This window comes from Abrus precatorius, unplaced genomic scaffold, assembly GCF_003935025.1.
Source record: "Abrus precatorius isolate BTA unplaced genomic scaffold, Abrus_2018 Scaffold8, whole genome shotgun sequence".
Taxonomy (NCBI): Eukaryota; Viridiplantae; Streptophyta; class Magnoliopsida; order Fabales; family Fabaceae; genus Abrus; species Abrus precatorius.
In genome coordinates this window covers 31997878-32023489 of record NW_020874428.1, presented here as the reverse complement: position 1 = coordinate 32023489, position 25612 = coordinate 31997878, and the positions used below count along the sequence as shown (strand labels likewise).

The window sequence follows — 25612 nt, the reverse complement described above, 5'->3', positions numbered from 1 at the left end:
TTTCAATAAAAAATTATTATATACAAAAAATCAATTAAGAAAAGACAAAGAAAAGAACAAAATAAAATAGTCATGTTAGATCTGTGTCCTTAAATTAAAGCTGGTCCGAAACTGACCACTCCGGCAGGTCCAAACTGTGAAAGAATAATGGGGGCATATGACTTTTGAGGTTATTGCGTTGCGCGTTGCGAGGCTGTGTTGTCTAAACTTGTCATTCCCCCTCTTAATGAAATGCCTGCAACTTCGTCAAGTTTTTTTTGTAAGACTCTTTCAAGCAAGGACGTGTTTTAAAAAAATTATGAATAATTTATAAAAAAATATTTACCATTTTCATAATTTTTAAATTTTATTTTAATAAATTTTAAAAAAACTTATACTTACCTAAACTTAAGGCCTTTGGATATCAATTTGTTTGGCTCATTAACGCTTCTCTTGTATCGGCTCATATACAAGTGGGTTTCAGTGTAACGCTTCTCTTGAAGAAATAATATCCTTTACAGCATAAGAAGATACCCTAAGATGCTTGTGTTTTACATTCAAACAAAAAGTAGGTTCTTGTTGTTATCTAGGGAAAAGGCTGACGTTCACATGCATCAATCCCAGCTCAAATTCTGTCGTTTATAGTTGTACGTGAGAAAAATCTATCCATGCATGTCAAACCATATTGAAGCAACACAATGGCAGTGGTAAAAGAAAGTCCATGCCCTCCCCTCTTAACAATATATAATGCAACCAAACCCTTACCAACAACACTGCTTAAGAGTTAAGAGCATATCTATCTAAAATAAGCGATGATTCTTATTATCTTCCTCATTTTTCTCTTTTTTCCTTCTTTCATGCTTCTGTCCTAGATTTTTGTGTTGCAGATTATACAACTCTTATTGGTCCTGCAGATACTCTTGCAAGAAGCCTACAAAGCTGCAGTGACTCCAGTATTTTGTTGATCAGTTTGGTGGTGTAAATGGACTTGGAATTTTTGGAGCCCGTTTGGACTTGGCACCAGGTGGAGTTGTAACACTTCACACTCAGCCTGGAGCTTCAGAAATACTATATGTTGTGCATGGAAAGATCAAAGCTGGATTCATTTCATCTGCCAACAAAGTCTACTTCAAAACTCTTAAGAAGGGAGATGTTATGGTATTTCCTCAAGGCTTACTGCACTTCCAAATCAATGTAGATGGTGGTTCTTCAGCACTGGCAATTGTCCAATTCTGGTCTTCAAATTACGGACTTTGCTTTTTCAAAAGTGATTTTCCCACACAATTGGTATCGGAAACCACTTTTCGTGATGCTGCTCAAGTGAAGAAGCTTAAGGGTGTTCTTGGAGGCACTGGCTAAACCATAGGAAATTATCCATGAAAGAGACTAGGCTCAAGTGGATTGTGCATTTTGGATTTAGTATGCATGTATGTGTTGGTAGAGTAGGACACTTCTTCAAGCAGGTTTTGTGGTTATTGGTTAGGTGTTGAAATTTAGTTTTATCTGGTTTATGTTGTAATGTTTCTTGTTATTAAGATTCATTTGAAAGCAGATGGTTTCGAAATTGAGAAAAATGCAATATAAGATTAATTTAATTTATATCCTTTTCTCATACATGTTTTTCCATGTAATGATAGTGATCTGGAGTCAGCATAATTGACTGCGATCAATTATTCAAAACTGCTATCACCATCGGAACTCATACCGGCCAGCATAAATTAATTTATGGGGTCTATTCAATGAATTTTCAAGTAAAATTTCACCTGGTAATAAAAAATGTTCTGCAAAAAAGTTCATTAAAGAATGTACTGTTAAGTATTATTCCTATAAAGAAACCGGCATTTAAGATGCATAAAATTAGATTTCTTCCTTTTTAATCTTATTGTACAATAAGAATACAACTTATTCAGTCACATCCCCTTTTCTTGATGCTAATACAAGTATTGAATAAAATACAATCCAGGAAAAAAAAAGAAAGACTTCCTCATTCAAGTGTGTTTAGGGATGAGGTAGCTTAATATGGTATGGTGTTTAATTTCTATTGCAAGTATTGACAGTGGTATATTCTGGCCTGTCCGTGAATGATCCTTAATTCTAAAGGTACAGCTAGGAATCTCAGTTTCTTACCCCCACACCTTGGCCAACTGTAATCTTATCCCAACAGCCAGGCAATCTAAACCAGATAACCCAGCTTTTGAACATTCACATTGCCATCTCCTCAAGAGTCAAGACACAAGTATTGAAAAATATCACAGCACAGCCACAATGTCTTTTGATTGCAGTCTTGTCATGCCGCCACAAGACAGATAGCCTTCAGAGGAGTCTCTAGTACTATCTTGTTTCACAAATGCATCCTGGCAGCGGATTTGCATAAAAACTTTCCTCGAGCTTTGGAAATTCACCAGGCTCCCTTGGATAAGGAGCACCAATTCGGTCTTTGTGAAGCTTTTTTACCTTGGAGCTGAACTTTTTCCAAGAAATTTTTCCTTCATCCAACTGATCAACAAGTTTAACAAAATTCATCCTGCATCAACCATTTGAAACCAGCTATAGTGAGAATGAATGAGAAACACTTTCACATGGATCTAAAATGCATATCACCAAACCACCATGTTTGAAATAATAAAGAAAAAGAAGAAATGGGTTATGAATGTATTACTTGTCTGGACTGATGGTTTTCTTAAAGTTATCAAAGCGCCTGTGACCTTGTACAGCCTTTGCCATATTTCCATCATAAGTGTAGAGAAATACGTCACTCTCAAGGGCAACAACATAGTCTATACCAGCCAACATGTTCTGATGATTCTTGAAAGGAATCAACTCTTCTTCAGAAGAGAGAGAGGAATGAGAAAAAATGTTGGGGAAATCATCCTCAAGATATTTCATACTTCCTCTTCCATATGCTTCTCCAGCTACCAGATAAATCCTGGTGTGTGATGGAAAACCCAATGCTTTAAGTAAAAGCGAAGTTTCCCTTGGAGTTAACGGACAACCTCCAAGCAATCTTCTCTCCGTCCCATTAATCTCTTTCTCCTTCCAGTGACTGACTTCATATCGCATTTGTCTTAGTTCTTCACCTTCTTCTGCAGTCAAATTGTGGCTGCAGCCTGTAAATGCAAGCATATCCTTCTCATATCTATAACAAAAGAGGAGAAAAAGCAAGGTGATTAGAGGCATAATATTTATTTGAACTTCTTGACCAGAATACAAACTTTTTTAATGAGCTGAGATAATCAGCCTAGTCCAAAATAGGGTAATACTTGGGACTCTTATACCATGAGATAACTTTATCTCCAAGAAAATCAAATGTATGCTAAACAACAATAAGGAAGAGAGAGAAGAAGAAAAAAGATCCAGCCTTAATATTTTCATTAAATTACTAAATCATAACTTGCCTCAAATGAAGAGCAAGATAAGGATTTCCATTCTGTTGCATTCTAGATACCAATGTGTTTCCAAATTCTTCAATCGGAGCTGAATATTTCAATGCTCTGTAATTTACACGGCATCTTAGTTTCTGTATGGAATTTCTGATGTCATTGTTAGCAAGCCGGGAATCAGTATGAGTGAAATAGATTACTTTGTGCTGATTTAGGAGAGGGAGAACCTCAGTTTTATAATAATTAACCTGTAAATAAGCAAGATGTATGTATTCAATGAGGGTTATGAGAAACATTATGAAAAGGAGACACAATGAAACAGCGTGCATAAAATTCAGGCAGTATGACACAAAGTAATTCAAAATGAATATGATGGCACATATAAGGCTATCAATTGACAGTAATACTCTCATATTCTTAAAAACTCAACCAGCTACCTAAAAGACCAGATGGATGGATCACCAAGATCAACAGGAATGCAAAAAATCAACTAATCAAACATATCTTTCCAGATTTGAAATCGAAGTAATTTGACTAGACAAGTTACATATGTTGACCTTGGACCAAGATATTGGAGTTTTTGAGAAAGGCTCAATTCCAGCATAAGCAGGAGGTAATTTCTCAATTATGTGGACATCATCCTTCAGTGTATCAATAAAATGCTTCCAGTCAAACAAATCCTTGAAGCCACTGCAAATAAATTGAAACAAATTAAGTTGTAGACCAGAAAAAGTATTCAATGGAAGAATTATCAAGCTGGAAACTCATCACTTGATGACAGTGATAATTTGAAAAAATGATGGCAAAAGGGAGGATATATAAGTGAGAGATTAGGAAAACCAGTTAGATCTTTCCCCTGACAGTGCTATTTCCATTACAGGAAAATTTGTGATAAATGTCTAGAAAAAAATGTTGATTGTGGGATTTTAATTGACAGCATACTTCTAGAAAAATGTTCCAAAGTACTAACAGAATAAAGCTATATTCCTACAACATCTCTTGCATGTATTTAATCTTCTCCAGTTCTGTGCTATGCCATGATTAGAACAACAATAACACTGTGAATCTTATATCAATTCAGATAAATAATAAGCACTGGTTGAAATTGAAGAATGTTTTGGGCTTGCAAGAAACAAGGGCCTTATACATTTGTTAAGTGATTCAATTATCTAATCTCATGGTGGGGGGGTGGGGAGGGGGGAACCTGTTGTCAGCCCAGTAGGAGGTGTGATCAAGAGAAGGAAGAACAAGTGTTGCCTTCATAATCTTAGCAACAGCAACCATATCACATATCTGCAATCAAATATATTGCGACATTAGATTATCCTTGCAGCCTAACTTTATAATCTACCATCAGAAATCAATAGCCAGACCCCAAATCTCATCTGATTCAGGCCACCATTTGCATTTACAATAATGTATCCATTGGTCTTTGCATCTAGCTCTGCCAAAAAAAATGCATAAAGTGAGATAAAAATATTGGAATAACCCACTGCATGACAGGAGAAAGGTGTATAGTTGACAATAAACCTTCATACTTTTATGATTACTTGGCAGATCTATGCATTGGGTGAAATTGTCACTGTTGGGTTTAGACCAGATACCCGAGTCCTGAATAAAAGGCAAACTTTTATGAACGAAAAGGCCTTCACTAAATAAGCTATAATAACCATTTTCTTTTTATTCCAAGTACGTGTTTTATTTGAGAACCAAACAAAATTAAGTGCATAAACATGAGGTACATATTCGAGACTTACTTCAGATATTGCACTATGGCCGCCATCTACTCTTGTTGCTACTGTCTTTAGAGTTCGTTCAACATCACCTGCTCCCTCCCTATATGCATAACCAAGGGAGCTTCGATCCGTTAGCTTTAGACTAGCAATGGATTTAGACAGTTCCTGATAAAAAGGTAAAATAATTTAACAAGTAAGATGAGATACACAAGCACCACCCCACCTCCCACACAGCCAATATATATAGTAACACAAAAGGATAAATCAGACCATGATATATTTACTTGTTAATCCACCCCAGCTCCCTACACGAGTTACTTTCAAAAATTGGTGCAATACCACAGACTCTCAATTGTGAGTTCTCCTCACTAAAGTTGCACTTAGACATGCAATATTATGCAACCGTTAGAACTGAAGCATTTCCAGTACCAAACAACCCAAATGCTCACAAAAACAAAGCAGATAAATCCAAACAAAACTAAAATAAATTACCAGACCCCACAAATGGATGCAACTAAAAGCCACAATTATCCAACACAGCATTAGTACTGGAACGTTCGCTTAAAAATTAAAACCTGAATAAGAAATTTCACATTTTTCAAGATGCAAATTCGACCTTGTATACATCAATTTTTTTTTTGCGCCAGAAAAAAAAGCAAGGTTTCCTATAAATAATACAACCCCCCCCCCCCAAAAAAAAAAAAAAAACAAAAACAAAAACAGCAACGAAATGTCCAGATCGGACAGAACTAGTTTAAGGAACAAACGCAAAGTTCCTGAAGTAACAAAAACAGATCCACAATAAGCATAACGAAATGGATCAACCTTCCACTTTGGACAAACAGATACACACTTAAAAACTCAACTCCTCCCAAAATTAAACCTTGACACGAGTCTACCATTTATAAGATACTAACCTGATTAGATGATTGAGCTCTTTCTATAGCAGATCCAAGCCAACCAGTGGCACACATCTTAAGAACACCCATCAACAAGCACACCCCACAAAACACTAGGAACATCCAATGCCCAATTTTCTTCCTCTCCCTCAACCCCAAATCCACAACAATGGATTCAAGAGGTTTCTTCAACAACCCTCTCACGTGCATTCTCTGGCTCACGTGATGGTGCACGTGCCTCCTCTCAGGCACAGGTTCAAACCCTTCTTCCGATCTGGGTGAGTTGATTTGAAGTTCAATCTCATTGTGGGAACTGAGAGCGCCGCCGCCACCGGCGGGGCCGGTGACGGCGCCGCCGTGGGAGTTGCTGTTATTGTTTCGTTTGAAGGAGTGAGCGCGGCGAGTCATTGGACCCGAGTAACGCGGGCTGTTGACTCGCTGGGAAACTCCATCGGAACTGTTGTGATGATGATTTGATTCAGAGAATATCGCCATTAGAGTTACACCGAAGCTTCTGCACTTGTGCTTGTACTTGTATATTCTACTTCTCCATTTTCTTCTCTCTTTCTCTCTCTCCTTTATTACGTGTCCGAAATTCGAGATATATGCAATGCTTCGCAGATTGTTCCTAGTTCTTGTTTTCTCTTTTCCTTAAGGAAACAAATTAAAAAAAAAAAATCTCAAATTTGAGTGTGATCAATAATGATTCGGGTTCTGATCATTGACACGGTTACTGCTATAATTCAGAAAAAGATAGATTGTGTGTATGTTTTTTATATGTAAATAATACTAATAATAATTTTATTTTTCTATAATATTTTAAAATACCATAAATATGTCTACGTTAAAAATTTATCGTTATTCTTTTTCACAGGAGAAAGTATTGTCTCTTTTGTCCCTTTTAGTCTTGCCATCTTTTTTATCTAATAAGCAATTCAATAAAATAAAAAATAAGAGTATTTACAAATTATTTTTTACTCTAACTTCTACCGGATGCGAAATTTTGAGAAAAATATAAGAAATTAAGAATAACAGTGATATGAAAAAACCTGACAACTTTCTGGGAGTATTTTCGAACATGAAGGCTAAGCCTGAACCCACGTACCTATAATTGCTATTTGCTACCTATAATTGACAATTAATGGATTGTTAATCTAAATCATGTTCCATTGTTAGCTGGATAAAGCTTTCACGCGCGCGCACACACACACACACACACAAAGGATGGGATGCGTGGAATAATGGACATCTATTTTGACCACCGAATACATGTTCGCATAAAGTCGTTGAGCCATGAACCTTTTTACACCTAATTTTTACAGTTGCTTTATATTTATTCTAATTTTAATTTTTCATCACCTCATTTATTGCTTGTTTTTTCTCTCAAGATACATCACAAAAAGAGTGAAACGAACAAAGAATTATGCTTATGCACATCGCTTGCTTCCATATTCACTGGTTATAAAATATACGTAGAAAGGGTATTTAATAAACACAATAATTAGCTTAGTGAACAACACTCTCCACATGGGACAAATAAAAAGTGCTCTACTTATGTCTTTTCCGGCCCAACACTTTGGCATTACATCATATGATCATACACTTGAAAGATAAATAATAATAATATGTAACTGAAGACTCAAGTCAATGTCTGTTTTATTTTCTATTTTTCATGAAAATAGATGTGTGATTATTGAATAAAATTAATGAATAGTTAATTGTATTTATTAGTGATTAAACAAGCTGTTAATCAGAGTTTTAAATTACTGATTAAAAAATTAAAAAACAATAATAATTGTTTTACCAGTCTTGAACAGGGCCACGTTAGTGGACCTCCATTTAGTGTTACAAGACAAGAACACGACCAGAAAAAGAAACACACTCTAAGGTGGCTTTATCTAACAAATGAACACGTAGAGGTTTTGAGTGTCCAAAATTAGCAAAGCGACTCAATAACTTTGTTCGTTCTTTCGTTGCATGTGTTATTCTTAGCTGCCAATATATGCTCTCTTACCTGTTATGCCATCAACATGACACCTCGAACGAAATCACGTTGCTTTTTTAGGTATTTATTGTTATTTTAAGAGTAATAATTATCTAAAATATTTATATTAAAATAATAATAAACACACTCTTATCTATCTAAAGGCAAGGTGTCGTCTTATACCAAGCAATATTATTTTGGGGAATTTATCACCTAAAATATGTGAACATTTGAAACTCGAAAGTTGTGATAGCGTGTAGAATAATATAATATGTCTCAATTTTATTTTTAAGCATCAATCAGTGTAATGTATACTATTTTTCGCTGTCCTTCTGGGTGACATTTTAAGTCTTATCTGAGAGTTTAGAAAGAAAAAAATAAAGAATTTAGAAAATAAAGGATGAAAAAAAAGAGACTTTTTAAATTAAAAAAATGCTTACAAAAGTTTTAGAGTTTATAAACTTTCTTACTCTTATTTAAAAACTTTCAAGTATTAATAATTATAATAAAAATATTTTTTTATTTTCTCCAAAAATCAACTCTCAAATCTTCAAGTGTCTAACATTTATTTTCTTCCTCAAACATTATTTTACCTTTATTTTAGACCCTTTATATAAAATATGTTAATCTTAACTTTTAAGAATAAAAATAAAAAAAAATAAAAAATAAAAATAATATTTATTATAATTTTATAACTTTTTAACAATATTTTATTACTTTTACATGTTTAACTTTATATCAAGATTTAAAGTTAAGAAATGTTTTTTAATCTCATTATCATTCTTCTAACATAAATCTAAGTTGTGTTCTAAATATCATTATGAAACATGATAATAATATTTATATAATTAAAAAGAAAAAAAATGAGATTCGTGTAAATTTCACTAGATAATTCAAAATTTAGTTGAAAATAATATATTTCCTCAGTCGACCAAAGAATAATATAACAGCGTATTCCATATTAATTCTATTAATTTGTAGCTCTATAGTTTCATTAACATTACGTGTATTAATTATTATGTCTGTCTTAAAAAAACACGTTTCTCATCTTATTGTGATAATCTTTGTTAAATAACATCTATTTTATTAAAATTTTAGTTGTCTTTATTATTAATTGAAAAAATATTAAATAAATTTAATCTTTATTTAAACCAGTTTACATACAAAAACTTAAAATATAATATTTAAATAAAAATATAAAAACAATCAAAATAGTTTTATTTATCTCCTTACTTGATGATTAAAAAATTAAACGAGATTTATTATAATAATCAACCTTATAAAGACATAATCTCAAAATTTACATAAGTTTAGGTTTTGACGAGCAGTTAACATATTTTCACTCCTGATACGTGATTACAAGCAAAATGAAATAATTCAATAATCCACTACATGTCTTTAAATTGAGATAAAATTAAAAAAATTTGCATTTTATCATGGAAATGTCTTGAATGGGTCAAATAATAAATTTTAATATTATTTTATTTTGTATATATACGAGTCACTTTCATTACAAAAGTATAAGGGGATCAGACGGCAACGATAGCAACCTTTTTGGCTGAAAATTCAGAAAAGGCGAAATCAATTTTTATTTATTGAAAATAAAGTTAAAAACAATCGAGGGCCAAGCTAGCAGTGAATGTACCTCGAAAGTCAAGTGCTCTAATTCTTTTAAGTATCAATTGATGTATTTTTCTAGTTAAATTATACGTTTAGTTCTATATTTTATATTTGTATATGAAATAATTTGCATATTTTAAAAAATTAAATTTTAATTTTTATAAATTTTTTTATTATATTTTAGTATATATATCTATATTTTGATCTTTATCGATGATAATAATAATATAAATTAAAACATAATAAAATATTTATAACAAGATTAAAATATATATTTTTTAAAGAATTATAAATTTTAAAAATACTAGAAATCTGTATATTAAAATCAAGTATTATTTATTGTTTAAAATTGTATACATTTATTGATAAAATTTATTAATTTAATAAATATATAAATCAATCAAAAAATAATTATTATAATTGATAAAATATTAAAAATAATTTACATATAATAAACATTTTTTATCGCAGTTAAAAAAATATTTAAACATATCTAATCTTTTTAAGTCGATACAATAAAAAAGAATAGATATGTCTAAATATATTTCACTTATTTAATTGACAAAGAAATTAATAAAAAGATCAAATAATAAAATTTGAAGTTGATATATAAGAATTAATTACTTATATCGTGATAAAAAATTTACAAATTTATGCATATAATAGAATTGATCTTATAAATTTTCTATCTCCAATATAATAAAAATTATATATCATATAAAAAAATAAGTTTAATTAAGAGTTTAGTTTTTATAAATTTTATAATATTATAAATGTCATTTACTTCAATGGATTTTTATTATCTATTTTTTTTACTAGTGTTAAGGGTTTAAATAAATAAGATTACAATATATTTACAAATTTGATGACTAAATTGTTGTTTTTTTAACATTTCAAACCATGACGTGACGAGTAAAGCTTATAATTTCATGTTAGAATGGAAGTTTACTTATTAAAGGAATATATCTGTTAGGACATGTTACCAACTTACCATATTTTGGACGTTTACTTAATAGTTTTATGAGAGTCGAATATAAAACTCTAAAGAAATATGAATTTCCCCATTGCTTAAATAAACATTTTTGATGTTAAGTGTTTGAAGAATTAGAATTAGCAAAAATTGAAGGAATTTCAATTGTAAGGTGTCACTAATATTATGTTTGATGAAAGTGAAAAGGTAGAAGAAGCAAGAAAGAGACAAATAGGAAAAGCCAAATGGCGGGAAAAGGAAAAACAAAGCGTGGGTGAGACGTACGGAAGAAGTTTCTATTCTATTCTTTGTCCTCTCAATAATAATAATAATAATATGAATAATTCTCTCTGGGCATCATTTTGTGTTTCGTTCTTGGTTTTCCAATTCCGTTGGGATTGCTCCATCCACAGTCCACACCCATAGTCGAGTCAGTGAGTGTTACTGTGTCTCGTTTCATTCAAAGGCCCACCAAACCTCTCCCTTTATATTCTCTTCTTCACTCCCCACTTCTCCGCACCACACATCCCTTTCACTTTCGCGCGTGGCCACCAACCACACAGCACAATGCTTCCAACCAAACCCAATCGAAAACAACCTCCTTCTTCTTCTTCTTCTTCTTCTCCTTCTTCTTCTTCTCCTTCATCATCATCATATATTCCTCAATCACTTCCGATTCCAATTTCTAATTCTCCTTCGATTGCCGATTCTGACCTAGACATTGCTACAATGATCGCTCACTTTCTCGACCAACCTAACGCCTCTCCTCTCCATCATCATCATCATCATCATCAGTCTAACGATAACGGAGATCAACCAGAGGCCAGAGAATTTCTCAAGAGAGAATTTGATAGCGCCGTTGATTTTTTCGCCACCGACGATTTTGCCGCCGTCAAGCGTACTAGGATTAATGACAACGCCGGCAACGACGATTCCAACGCCGTTAGATTCGCCTTTGAGTTACACGGTGGCGGTGAGAGGAAGGAGCCACTAGTTGAGATTGATTTTTTATCCAATGCTTTTCGTGAAGACGTATTGGCCTTAGAACTCGGAAACCAGGATTCCGACACTGACACAGACATCGACGTTCTACCCTACCACCGCCAAACAGTGCATGAGTTCAGAAGGAATCAGATTATAAAACGTTTCCGACAAACCGCCAAGGAAAATGCATCACGCTTTGCACGTTTTGAAACTGATGTTAAAGATGAAGGGGAAGAAGGGATTGGAATTGATGATAGTTCAAGTTCTACCCCTTTTGCTATAGCTATGAGAGCTATCAAGGATCGAGAGATGAAAATTTCGCAAAAGGGGTGTGTTCCTGCTTCTTCCGTTACATGGGTTTCTAAGAGGAATCAAGAAGGTGCAGGGTTGAGGTTTCGGGTTCCCTCTTTGCGTGAATTGTCCCTTAAAGTTCTCGCTGACAATGCTGATGCAATTGTTTCGCTTGAGGGTGTTCCGGATGAACTGAGGCACAGGCTTAGCCAGTTGCTGTGCGATTCGAGAAAGATGAACATTCACTTTTTCGAACTTCTTCTTGATGGGTCTTCGTCTCCTACGGAGATAAGGCTGAAAGATTGTTCGTGGTTGACGGAGGAACAGTTCACGAAGTGTTTTCAAACGTGTGACACTAGCAGATTGGAGGTGTGTGTGTTCTTTAATTAACTTTTTTTTATGGCTGTCGGTATTTCTTGAAATTTTGCCATAACTGAATCCTCTGTTTCAAATCTTATTCGGTGGTTTTGTGTGGATGGATTTTTGTTGGTGAGCAGTTATGATACTTCTATTTACAGACAGCACAGTTTTAACTTTTTGTTGAATTGAATTCCGTTTAGGATCTGAGATGACTTGCTCTACATGTGACCGTGTTTACCATGATTGTTAACACAGCAGGTTTCACATAATAATTTATTTATTTACTTTTTGTCTTGGAAAATCTTGATTTAGGATATGTTTTGGTTGTTGTGACGGGGCAATTTGTTTGTACCCATTTTTCCTTTATTATTAATCTTCATGTGCGTACAGTTAATTATTTTTATTTTTAAAGTTGTTTTTCTTGTTCTGCTGTTTAATTCTCTTTTGCATGCCCTATTTGCTTGTTGAAGGTTTGATTAGTAGCTTCTTTCAACGTTTTATTTTTAAAAAAACTTCACAATCTGAATTTAGGTTATCTATTTACTTGTGGAGTAGGTGCTACAACTTGACCAGTGTGGACGGTGTATACCTGATTATGCATTACATGCTACCTTGGCTCGGTCAGCAAGGTGGTTGCCTAGATTAACTAGTCTGTCCCTCAGTGGTGCGTGCCGTCTTTCAGATAAGGGGTTACAAGTACTAGTTTCTTCTGCCCCAGTACTTAGATCGATAAATCTAAGCCAGTGCTCCCTTCTCACATCTGCCAGTCTTAATATTTTGGCCAATTCACTAGGATCACTTCTGAAAGAGTTGTATCTTGATGATTGCCAAATCACTGATGCTGCACTAATTGTGCCAGCACTGAAGAAATTGGAACATTTAGAAGTATTGTCATTGGCTGGTATTCAAACTGTCTGTGATGAATTTATCAAGGACTACATCACTGCACGTGGTCACAACATGAAGGAGCTTGTTTTAAAGGACTGTATGTGAGTACTATGTGAACAGTCTAATTTATGCCTGGAATCTCCTTGATAACAGATGCTTTTGTCAAAGTAAACTTGGGAGACTTCCCGTTTAGGAAAGGGGAAATTTTTACCAAAACTGAGATGCATGACTAATCCGTTAAAGTTTGGTTAACCATTGACCACTCTTTGAGCATGGACTTACCACAAATCATTCTTTGAGCATGGATTAATCATTCTTTGGAATATGTTTGCTAGGAATTCCAAAAATTGGGATTTCCTCATTATCTTTCATTGCTATAATTTATTTTTCACCTAATCTTGTCAATTTATGTTTCTTAATCCACAGAAAATTGACTGATGCATCAATAAAAGTCATTGCTGAACACTGTCCTGGGTTGTGCGCACTTGATCTTATGAACTTGCACAAATTGACTGATTTATCTGTAAGATATCTTACAAACAATTGTCAAGCACTTCACACTTTGAAGCTCTGCCGCAATTCGTTCAGGTGTTTTCTTGTTTTCCGCAATTTCCTCTGCAATCCATTCAGGATATCTTGTTTCATTCTACATGTGCATATTGCTTTTGCTAGACACTTGTCTGTAATCTGTCTGCTCTTTGCAAGAGATGGCTTGCTTATAGGAGTTTATAGCTTTATAATAGGATGGTTATCTTTGTTTCTGTAACAATGTGACTTCTCTTTAAGAGTGCTTTGTGATGAATTCCCAATCCTTTTTGAGCATTTCTCTGATGGCTTCCAAGACTCCAATTAGATTTCTGTTGTTCTTGTCTTCCTTAAGATGCATCAGATTCTGTAACTGGGGGGGATCACATTCCACCAAGCCTACTGGTAGAGTATTGTTATTTCTTGTATGAATTGGTATAGATTTTGTAGCATTTGGCATGTAGGGAGTATTTCTTCATATGGGTCTGATTGACACATTCCTTTCTTGAAATCTTGGACTAGCAATAGTCATATATGTACTTTGTATTTAGGGATTGAGAACATCCTTCCACCTATCTTATTATTACTAAGTATATGCCTAAAAAGAACAACACAAGAAAAAGTATGACTAGTAGAAATGAGAATGTTAAAGTGGATGAGTGAATACATGAGAAAAGACATGATAATATACGAGAGAATATTGGAGTAACACTTACAGTAAAAAAAAAAAATTTAAAATGGGTTAAGGTAGGTCGGTCATGTGCAAAGAAGACTTTTAGATACATCAATAAGAAGTAATTTGGTAAAAAGAGATCAGGGGAGATCATATGAAGTTATTAAAAAAGACTTTTTAATTAATCATATTTTTAAAAATTTAGTTTTTGACTGTTTAATAGTGTTATGTAATTCACGTAATTGATCTTATGTGATAAGACTTGGTTGTTATTGTTGTTATATATGCATGCATGATATGCTTGATGTGTCCTAGGATAGTGATTAACACTGCTTACTGCTTGTAATCTTGATCTCTTATAAATTCTCACTGATGAATAAAATTTAAAACTAATTTTCCTTCACTACAGCGATGAAGCAATTGCTGCTTTTTTGGAGATCAAGGGAGAGTCCATGAAAGAACTTTCACTTAACAACATTAAGAAGGTAAACTACTATACTTCCTAGCTGGCTTTCTCTCCATGGGCTCGCAGGTTTGTGGTGGATGTATGTGCTACACAGTACACACGCCCTTTAAATACATGGGCCCTTACACATTGTGACATGCTGGAAAGGCTTCTCTGTGCTGATAAAAGCATTCATTAAATTATTTTCAACTTAACCTAAAAAATAGTAGATTATGTGTTCAAAATGCAACTGCTTCTCTATTATCTATTCTCTGATTTGTATTTACTCAAGCTGACACTTCAACATGTACCGTATGCTGCAAATTATTTTCTTCAAGGATCAAATTCATAACTTATAGGCAATATAAATAAAATTGTGAAAATTGAAGGTCTTGTGTTATGATGCTTGTGTGTTACTTTTCTGGTTCTTTTATGGAACTATGTGAAACAAAGCTCTGCCCTCCTATTGGAGGTACACACCGTGGACTCAACTGACTCTTGAATATTACGTAACTAATAGAAGACATTGTGTATCTTTCTGCTATTTGGTGTTCAACTAGCATTTTAGCTGTGGCAGCCAGCTAAATCTTATTTAATACTGTTTTGTTTTCTGAATGCTTGTCACATTTGGTTTATAATCCAGGTTGGCCACCACACAACGTTGTCACTTGCTAGGCATGCAAAAACGTTGCATACTTTAGATCTATCTTGGTGCCGAAATTTGATGGACAATGAACTGGGTTTGATTGTTGATAGCTGCTTCTCGCTGAGGTTACTGAAACTTTTTGGATGCTCGCAGGTATTTATCTATAATTAAACCCGCCTCAAAGGCATTTATGTAATGAATCTCTTGTGGTCATGGAAAGAATATATAAAATGATCTGATTCACCTAGTTAAATAAAGAAATTAGCTGATTTGTACGAAAAAGTTTTTAAATGTCAAGTATTTTGTAGGTAACAGACGTTTTTATGAACGGGCACTCAAACCTAGAGATTCAGATCGTTGGATTGAAGATGTCTCCTTTATTGCAACATGTCAAAGTACCCGATTCCCCTCAACGTGCTTTGCGTTACCAGTCTCAGTAGATTTGATATGAAATAGAATCAGAAATGAAATATATCGACGGTGACATCTGGCAAAATCTGCGGTTATTTCTAGTAAAAGCAGACTTAACTTTCTGCTAACATGGTACTAACTGAAGAGGCAAGGAAATCACTGTTGCCGGTTATACCTTTTGTTTTAGTAGTGCATTTGTTGATTGACTGTGATAGTCTAATTGTAAGGGGAGAAAACATTTTTCCTTGTTGCAAGCATTCAAAGTCAAACATACAGACTATTATATTTTAGCAGAGTATTTTCATATTCATTATGTACAGTGGATTTAGATAATAATAAAGTTTCTTCTTGAGAGAAGGAATAAAACACTCGGGTATGTCTGCTATAAATTTTTAAAATGGAAAATATAGTTGCTGGACATTTGACGATTGCCCCTCTTCGTAATAAATCTGCTTCTGAAAAATTACTGTTTGCAACATTTTAATTATAGAATTGAAAAAAAAACTGGATTTGCAAAATAGTTGTTAATTTTATATGTACCTTGAATTATAGAGCACCGATTATTATGAAATTAAATAATTGGATATTAAAATATGGCAAACCATTTTATAGACTAAAAGTTAAAATACCTAACTTTTAGGTGGACTAATAAATTTTTTATTGAATTTTATTATAAGTTTCTTTTTGAGATTCAATTTTTTTAGTATAAATCACTTAATTTCAGATTTGATTTATTTTAATTAAAAATTAGTTTTGTGGAAACGAGTTTGCAAAATTAAATACCAGATTCAGTTAAAATTACGATTTATTTGTTATCGTAACATGGATAAACGATCCTAGATATCTAGCATTAACCAATTTGCTATTCCTTCTTTTTTTATTTTTTTGCATTTTTGGTAAAATAGTTTTCTCTAACATGAGACTGAGGAATATGAGACTGAAGAAGAGTTGAAATGATGCATTGATATAACATGGTCATCTGCGCGCACTTACATAAGTTATAAAACCAATTTGAATTGAATCTTCTAAAGAAATGTATTTTACTAGGTACAAATTTGTGATTACTGATTGAAAAATCAACTGTGGAGGTTACGCAAGTGTATAACAAATGTAAAATTGTAAAAAAAACTCAATTATTGACTTTACAATCTGCAATTCACCCCACCAGAGCAAAGAAATTTGGAATTAACAAGCTATCAAAAGTCGAGGCATTATCTTTCGTGCTTTACATTTATGTTTGATCTTTTATAACAACAGGGTGTTTGCCATTTCAACTATCATAAAGACGAGTAAATTGCCTGAATTATTATTGCTCCTCGTTAAGAGCTATTGTTTCTGATATTAAAAATGAACAATCAGTAATTGTATTACCTCAAACCCCATGTTTTTTTAGAATGTCTGGGCATGCATGTTATTTCTGTCCACATGCATGTATAGACGTGGCACACTCCACAAATTAATATGGTAAGGTCTTGGCCTTACTTTGATGTGCTATTTCATATATCATTTGTAAAAGTTACTCTCATTTCAATGTTCACGTTACTAATAGATTTTGCAGATTCAACGGCAAAATACAACATGTTTATTGCAATACCCTTGCAACGAACTGCTTTGGCAACACACAAGTTTGCGATATAGCCATATTTGCTTGACGGTGTTCTGTTGATGCTGCTTGGGCGTTTTGCAGTTTTTCTGCTCCTTCTCCACCCGATAAACTTGACAGCAGACAATATAAGCCGAAACATACCATGATGTTTTATAATCAGAACTCTGAAAATGATTTACGTGTCTGAATGCAAAAAGAATGTTTTTATCGTGATAGTGCATGTGCAACTCTCGCCATCTTGCTCCTGTTTTTTATCTTATTAAATTCAGATAGGAATTTTTGTTAAGATTTTTCTTGGAAGAACACTCAAACAAAGTAATTAACATCGGCAACCTGATCAGCAAATTTCTTTTTGTAATGATCACCATATCTAAATAAAAAATAATGAGAATTAGTGGCACCCTACATTTCATCTCTTGTGAATCTTTACGCTTTATCTACTTAATACTAGCGTGCTGTTATTTAAAAAAATAATTGGCACAATACGTTAGACTCGATCACTGTAATAAATCAAATTATCATTATTATTATTATTAATGATCCCTATTAAGAAAAGCGGAACTAATCTTGATTTAACGTGTCATACAGCGTTCATAGCGTTCAATATTTCCACTGACTTTATGCCCTTAATCATGCTGCTGTCTGCCACATTAATATTAATACAAATAAATATATAAATATAGAAATACGTGCCAAGTACCATAAGTTATACATGAATACAGAACAGACACAAGAAACTAAAGAAAACAAGAAAGCAAGCCAATATTTTTTCTTTCTTTTTTGCATGTGTTTCTATTATGGTTGCTTACCCAATACTCTTTGTCAAGAAGGGCCTCTCGTGCAACGAATCGGCCAAACTCAAACCTACTGTGTGGTTCCAATTCTTGATCCGAAGGTTGAAGCCGGTCAAAACGGAGATCACAGAACCTTAAAATGGAGACGGGTGGCTTTGAACTCGAAAGCTGCACTGAAACTTCTTTCTTCTACTTGTTCATGGTCCTAACACAAAGAAGCTAAGCAAGATCATATTAAAGCAAAGAAAATGGTTTGAAGAATGAAGAAATTGAAACTGACATGGTCCAAGAAACAGCGATTCTTGGGTATTTGCAACGTGTGGGACATGCATGGAAGAACAAGCTCTGAAATTCTGGCACGTGAATTGTGGAAATGGAAGGCATAGTTGGATCGAGTTCAGAAGAAAATGGTAAACTTGAAACTGTTTTTGTTGTTACTGTGACTGTGGATCTTACATGGGTATGACAAAGTTTAGAATCCAAGAAGCGGATAATTTCGTACCAATATTTCGTGTCGCCACACACAATTTTAAAATAAATAAAAAAGAATTATGCTCTAAATTCAATATTTATTCAGTTTTTGGTACATTGGTGGGAAAACTTTTTAAAATGGCAAATTCCATCACGAAAATTTACGGTATGAAGTTTGACGAGATTTAAGGTGGGTTTGGTTTTATCACATTTTCTTTCATTTTAGTACTACTGGAATTCGTACTATTCAATATTTCTGATTTTTAAAAACAATCAGAATTTATATATTTTTAAAATTTTATAGATTTTATTTAAATGAAAAGAAAAAAAATATCTTTCACCCACTCCATCAAAATTTATATTATTGCTTTTTAATAATAGGTTTCCTTTATAAGAGTTTATTCTACTTGAATATGTTATTTTGTTATGCATTATACCGAGAGAGTTGTAGTTCGATCGAGTGGATGACACATTGGATGTGTATTGAATTTAAAATCATTTTGACAAGATGTAACTTTTTTAAGTATGATTTGCTCAAAATTCAAGTTGTGTGGATTCCCCAAAACCACCGGTGCTAGAAGCCCAGGGTTTGTTGTATTCCTTGTAGTCGTATTATTGGACAAGTGAACCCACCAATTTCATTTTGCTTGTTCAAAACTAGATGTGATCATTAGTGCCAAGGTTAAAAAAAAAAGTGCAGTACTAAGTATAGTATCATTAATATTGTTTTTTATCAGAATTAAAATTTTATTTCGATAAGTATGTCAACCTTTAATATCCATATACTAACTTTTAATGTCAATATTTAACATATTATCAATGGAAAATTCTGATAGAAGAATAGTAGTAATAATAACGTACAAATTATTATTCAGTAACACGATGGATTCTCTTGAAGCAGCAGAAATTCCCAGGTTACTTCTACCTTGAATGCTTACACACTAAAATGCAATGGCCACACCCATAGTGACCTGAACAAACAACACCAACAATAGGACACTGAAATAGGAACTATAAAAACAACGATGCAAACATGTGCACTAATATACAAGGTAGAAGGAACATAGAGCAAGATGTTAAGGATCCTCCTCATGGTTCAAAATCAGTCTTCACCCACTGCCCATATTTGCTTTTCACTTTCTCATCCAACTCCTTACCTTTGATTTCTGCAGTCTTGGTTGCATTTGCCATGCATTCCTCTTGCACTTCTGCAATCCTTCTACTCCTTTTCCTTGCTGATGCCTCTTTCTCTGCCTCTAGTTCCTCATAATCCTTCACCCAGCAACTATGCACTGTACAACTCAATATCAACACCACCAACTGCAACATGCACATTGCCATGAAAGCCCCACATTCCAGCTTTACCAAAAATTTAGCTTCTTTTGGGTCCCTTGGTGACTTTAGAAGGGAGATGCTTGCTTTTTCTTTTGTAAACAAAGCTAATATGCTTAGCACTTGTCCTATCAGTGAGGCTAGTAGAAGGGAAATGTGGGTGAGAAAACAGAAGTATGTGAGCTGAGAGTAGAAGCCCACAAAAGATGAGAGGAGTGAGAAGCCAGAAACCATAAGGAATGCCATGCCAAATGAAGTTGGAGGCATCTTAAGGAGAATAGTGGGTGCAAATGAAGCAGCAGAAAGGATAAACAAAGCAAAATTCAAACAGCTAAGGAGTAGGCTGGTGAAGGAACATGCCCTTCTGAGCTTGGAAGAAGACATATCTGAGGTTGATTTGTAAGATTATAGTATGTTTTTGGTCATTGAAGAGAGTCGAGAATTTGAATTTATAAGGTGGTGAAATGGTGCCGTTAAGGATGGGTACAACGGCTAGCATAGATCAGGTCCCACTTTTGTTTTACTCATTCCCTCCGCAGGCATTCAAACTGTCTCGAAAGAGGAGAAATTTGCACTGCATAAATGCCTGCCTCTGCCACCTGATGATTAGGAATAATATTATAAAAGTACAGAATGAACGTGACAATCTTTTCATTACATGAGTGGTGACACGCATGTTCCTGCAGTAAAATTGATGGTCTCATATGATTGGAATGTGGTAGCTGATGTAGATCAATATTCAAGGAAGAGTAATCCGAGCAGGCCACAAATGTTAACTTTCAGCAAATAAAAACAGTTTTCTTAACACTAGCTCGTATGAATAATCTTCAAAATCTAAAAGCAAAAAATTTCTATTAAAATAAATATTTATATTTTTAATTTAATAAATATTCAAAATTTTAATAAATTTTGCTACTTTAGAATACCTAAATTAAACACTTGACGTTTTAACGCATAAAGAAAAAGGCATTATTCATTATCATTTTTTAGTACACATTTAGAAAAACTGTATTCATTATTGTACGTAGTATTTAATGGTATCCGTGTGTTAGTTTGCCATTCAGTGAGTTTCCTACTAACATTGCCAAGGAAAAGAGATTAGTCCTTCTGGGTCTCTGCAGCAAGGCAGGGCAATTGGTTTATACGCAACATAACCATATTCAATCGTCAATTAGACCTGGTTCTTTTGCAGATTAGGTGAGAAAGCAAACAAAGATTGAAAATTCTGAACTCGAATTTCCACACACACACACACTACCTTCTCTCTCTGGCAAAGCAGTGTTATTTTGTGGAGTAATCAAGCAATTAACAACATCTAAAATCCGGATTACAGCCACATGTACAAATTATCGCACTAGCAAGGCAAGTTTATAGCTTGACTCGTTGAAATAATGCATGCACAGAACAAATGCCCTCTAAATACCATGAGTAGTTACTCTCCCCATTAAACGCTCCATAGTTATTTTAAATTGGGGGCCATGTCACACATTTCGAATATCTTTTGCAGTAACAGCTTGACTCCACTTTGAGGCTTGTATATTCAAACTGATAGTGACATACTTCAAAATTTGACTTACACCCTGCAGAAACTATGCTTAGATTAGGAAAGCCATTAATTTCAAGTAGCAATTGGTAGGGAGCTTATCATAAAGCTATATAATTTTGCTGTCACCTAAACCCATTAGTGTTTGGCGCAATTATTTTTACAAAAATGTGTTTTGAAAGAGTACAACAACGGCATCATCAACAGGATCATGAGAAAGTGGTTTAATTCAATTCTGAATAATAATAAGCATTTCTTTTTTTTTTCTCAGTTAGAGTTTTATGATTCAGTGTCCACAGAATAAAATAATGCATATTACTAGAAAAATATACTTATTGACAGACTCCAGTCAAGTGCAAATAAATCATCATTCTATATATTTATGATTTTAATATATGCTTTTGGATAAATTAAGAGAGTAACTGACTTGAAAGAAGGAATAATATTTTCATTTTTTGGTATATATTAATTCCAATGTCCTGCTTGCTGATTTCTTATTTTCAACCACTAAGCAGAACTTCTTTCAAAGGGGAATGGGGATTATACCTCGTTAACATTATCTTCTTTTACCAAAGTCAATCAGTATCACTGTGGGTTAAGATGGCCTCAACTCTATCAAGAGATGCTTGTAGTCGTCCAGAATGCATGTTGAACAATGGTTCATCAGTACCCAAAGCCCTGTTAAGGTTTAAAATTTAAACTAATCAGTCATATGTTGCATGACAAAAAACTAAAATAACAAGTAGAAAAAAAATAAGAAATCATAATGTATCAGAATAGCACATCCAAAAATAATGAATCATATAGTATACTTTCTAATCACTGGTAAATATATTTTAGTATCAAAGTTATTATTTTGATTATTTCTTTACCAACGACAAAGTTACAAAACTTGCCCAGTAATTTCAGGAAGAACATAGTCGGCCCTCCATCCAAACCGTAAATCAAAGCCAGGAAACAAGCCAACTGATGTCTTATTTCGGATCCGGGATACACCATCTCCACCCAAGCATGTGGTGAGCTTCCATTTCCAGCCAGTAGCATGCATTTGAAAATTGTGTCCTACACCCACCTGCACTGTTTTACTTTCAGTGTGAATCATTTCAAATGAAATCATAGACAACGGAAAATCAATTTATCATGGCATCAATAATAACAAAATTGGAATCAACGCATACAAGCACATAAAAATGCCACATTTAATACTATTTTTAAACATTTTCAGCAACAATAAAAACAAATACGACAATCTTGCCACAAAAAAAAAAATCAGACACCAACAAACCTGAAGATTAAGAAATTTGGTAATGGGGATCTTTTTTGAGAGAATGCGAACATCTTGATGAAGGGGCTCATAAATTAACTTCCACTTCCATTCAGGTGTTAAAGGCTTCAATACAAGCTTTGCTTGATATTCATTGATTGGAGCATTATAGAACTGCAATAAAAAAAAATGATTCCTAAATAAGTAGTCATCATATGTAAATAAATGTAAACAAAAACTCCACAGTATTGACCTATTATCTGAAAAGATTCAATCCAAGTATATGAGTGGTTAAATTTCACATAGCAGCACTCGAACAGATTTTAACCATGTAGACTGGATAAAAAAATAATAGCCAAATGCAGCGGTTCGCGAACAAAGAATAATCTAGTTCCTGTACCATGCATTATAAACTGATAAAATGTTAAGCTTGTTCTCAAACCACATCACAAACTTTTAAATCTAAAGCTATCAGAATGCAGAAATTGAAGTGTAGGCATTCTCCTAGTCCCTCTTTTCCCAAATTCAATCCAAAGAAACTCTAACTGTAAAATAACTTGACAGCATGATATCTCTCTAACTCTATTTGCTTATTAATTTAAAGCATGGTAAATATGTATGCAAGCCTAAACTAAAATGCAACAAATAAGTGTAAATATTTGTCAAATAATAACAAATGGGTAGGGGAAGAGTGACTAGCGAATAGAGAAGTACCTCCATATTGAGACCAATTCGAATGCCCTGAACTTGTTTTCGGAACTTAAGAAACAACTCAGAAGGCATCAAGTTGATATTGTATAATTCATCCCACGTCGTGGGTTCTTCCCCATTCGACGCTGAATCCATTTTTGAACAAACCTGCAAAAATCACTTCAATGTATAATATGTATTTGATATTGTTGCTATCAATACTCTTGTTTGTACCTTTGATTATCCAAAACCGAAGCGTGCACCCGAGAGGAAATGGAAGAAAAGCACTTTGGTAAATATATTTGCTTTCCCAATTTCACTCGCCCTAATTGCTCCTAAGTATTCTTACGCTGCTAATCTCCATCCTTAAATTTTGTGAATCAGTCCTAAATTTTTGTCCTTTTAGTTAGTTTCGTTTAATCCCCTGAAGTAGGAAGTAGGAAATATTTTATCATGAGGATCATCGAAACATCAGAAAAAAATGTTATTTTATACAATAAATATTTGCAATAATTTATAGTTTATATATAAACAAAAATTAAAAATAAAATATGAAATAATGTAAATAATATAATTAAAAGAAATAAATAAAAATTTTATTATAAAAATAGTATATAAATAATATCATTTAAGCATAATAATACTCTCATTTCCTTAGTAGTTTGTCTTATATGTAAATGGTCCATTGGAATTAAAGTATAGTGTAGTTACACCTCAAGGAGAACAAGGTCCGTGTTGGCACTTTCAGTGGGCTAAAAAAGAGCCCAAGGAAGCCAGTTAGCGAAATAGGAATGAAGTTTGTTAAATTTGGAGCCCAGTCAAATCGAACAGTACATCTATTGTTTTTTTCATGAAACAATTTTTTTTTTTACATTATATTAATTATTTGTATTAAATCATTTTGAAATTAAATGATTATAAGAATATATATATTAAATTGTAATATATATATATATATATATTAATTTTGATATACATGAAAAAAATAATTTAATAATTTAAATAAATTTATTTTAGCATAAATTATCCAAGAAATTAATCATTCAGAAATTTAAGATGTTGCTATATTAATTCTTCAAATGTTTTTTTATCAAATTAATCTTTAAAACAAGTTACAGAAATTAAGAAAAAAAATCTGAAGCGATCATCACCGAAAAAACACAAACTTTCTCCCCCGCTTTATCAAATTACATTTTATAAAATTATTAATAATATAAAAGTTATTATCATTTGATATGTCGCTCGTATAGAGTATGACTTGCCGATTCAACTATTGCCTTCTTATACAGTATATTTATCACATGTTAAATTTTGTTTAAACAGCTATATAAATATAATTAAATTATTATTTTTATATAAATTATATAAATCTGTATATCATAATAAATTTGATTAAAATGTTATTTTTATTCAATTATTAATTTATAATAATACATTATATTAATTACCTGTATTAAATTATCTTAAAATTAAATGATTATAAGAATATATATTAATATTTTAAAAATATATATTACACTGTTTTTTATATACGTGAAAAAAATACTTAATAATTTAAATAAATTTATTTTAGCATAAATTATCTAATAAATTAATAATTCAGAAATTTAAAACGTTGCTATATTAATTCTTCAAAATGTTTTGTTATAAAATTAATCTTTAAAACAAGTTAAAAAAATTTAGAAAAAATAAAAAGATAAACAGGTTATACAATGCATTTGATTCTGTTTAAATACATCTGAGAATAAATAAATAAATAAATTTTAAGTAATTAAGTTTTGAACTTTAGACAAATAAGTCAATAAATCTTTTAAATTTAATTCCGTGGCTTGAATATTTATAAAAACTTACTTATTGATGTTTTTATTTGTATAAGATCAAATAAAATGCTTTAAAAAAATATTTTGAATCAAAGCTGACATTTTTGAAAATCAAATGAGTAAACACAACTTGGTTTAATTAACTATTCTTAGATAATTTGACATTTATGTTTCAAGGTGTAACTAATTCAGAGTATCAGTAAGTGTTTATATCAATTGTCTATGCTATTTGTTCATACCTTCTTTGTAATTCTTAGTTTTAGGAAACTTTTAAATACTCAAATAAATAACCCATAGTCTT

General features: G+C 32.7%; 4 protein-coding genes and 1 pseudogene across 6 annotated transcripts; 2 read left to right on the top strand and 3 right to left on the bottom strand.

The window, feature by feature from the left end:
• Window positions 1-791: 791 nt before the first annotated feature.
• Window positions 792-1338, top strand: LOC113846192 (annotated as a pseudogene).
• Window positions 1339-1909: 571 nt separating this feature from the next.
• Window positions 1910-6719, bottom strand: LOC113847195 (O-fucosyltransferase 35). The gene is made up of 9 exons (XM_027476142.1): window positions 6013-6719; window positions 5117-5260; window positions 4898-4970; window positions 4733-4803; window positions 4564-4652; window positions 3917-4049; window positions 3375-3607; window positions 2639-3115; window positions 1910-2503 (listed from the first exon to the last, which is right to left on the bottom strand). The coding sequence occupies exons 1-9, from the start codon at window positions 6487-6489 to the stop codon at window positions 2311-2313; spliced, it is 1890 nt and encodes a 629-aa protein (XP_027331943.1). The 5' UTR covers window positions 6490-6719; the 3' UTR covers window positions 1910-2310.
• A 4213-nt stretch (window positions 6720-10932) lies between these two features.
• LOC113847121 lies at window positions 10933-16153 on the top strand. Its single transcript, XM_027476006.1, has 6 exons — window positions 10933-12212; window positions 12759-13192; window positions 13518-13679; window positions 14699-14774; window positions 15378-15533; window positions 15689-16153. Exons 1-6 carry the CDS (start codon window positions 11136-11138, stop codon window positions 15818-15820), a joined length of 2037 nt encoding a protein of 678 aa, XP_027331807.1. The 5' UTR covers window positions 10933-11135; the 3' UTR covers window positions 15821-16153.
• Window positions 16154-19751: 3598 nt separating this feature from the next.
• On the bottom strand, window positions 19752-20378 carry LOC113848448. Its single transcript, XM_027477962.1, has one exon. It carries the CDS (start codon window positions 20376-20378, stop codon window positions 19752-19754), a length of 627 nt encoding a protein of 208 aa, XP_027333763.1.
• Window positions 20379-21138: 760 nt separating this feature from the next.
• Window positions 21139-23932, bottom strand: LOC113847784. Of its 3 annotated transcripts, none has more exons than XM_027477061.1 (6): window positions 23726-23932; window positions 23516-23659; window positions 22823-22975; window positions 22434-22609; window positions 22084-22215; window positions 21214-21574 (listed from the first exon to the last, which is right to left on the bottom strand). In XM_027477061.1, exons 2-5 carry the CDS (start codon window positions 23645-23647, stop codon window positions 22113-22115), a joined length of 564 nt encoding a protein of 187 aa, XP_027332862.1. In that variant the 5' UTR covers window positions 23648-23659; window positions 23726-23932; the 3' UTR covers window positions 21214-21574; window positions 22084-22112. The 3 variants fall into 3 exon arrangements, with proteins under 3 accessions (XP_027332861.1, XP_027332862.1, XP_027332863.1); XM_027477062.1 differs by having other exon boundaries at window positions 21264-21574; window positions 23516-23671; XM_027477060.1 differs by having other exon boundaries at window positions 21139-21574; window positions 23516-23932.
• Between the last annotated feature and the right edge of the window lie 1680 nt (window positions 23933-25612).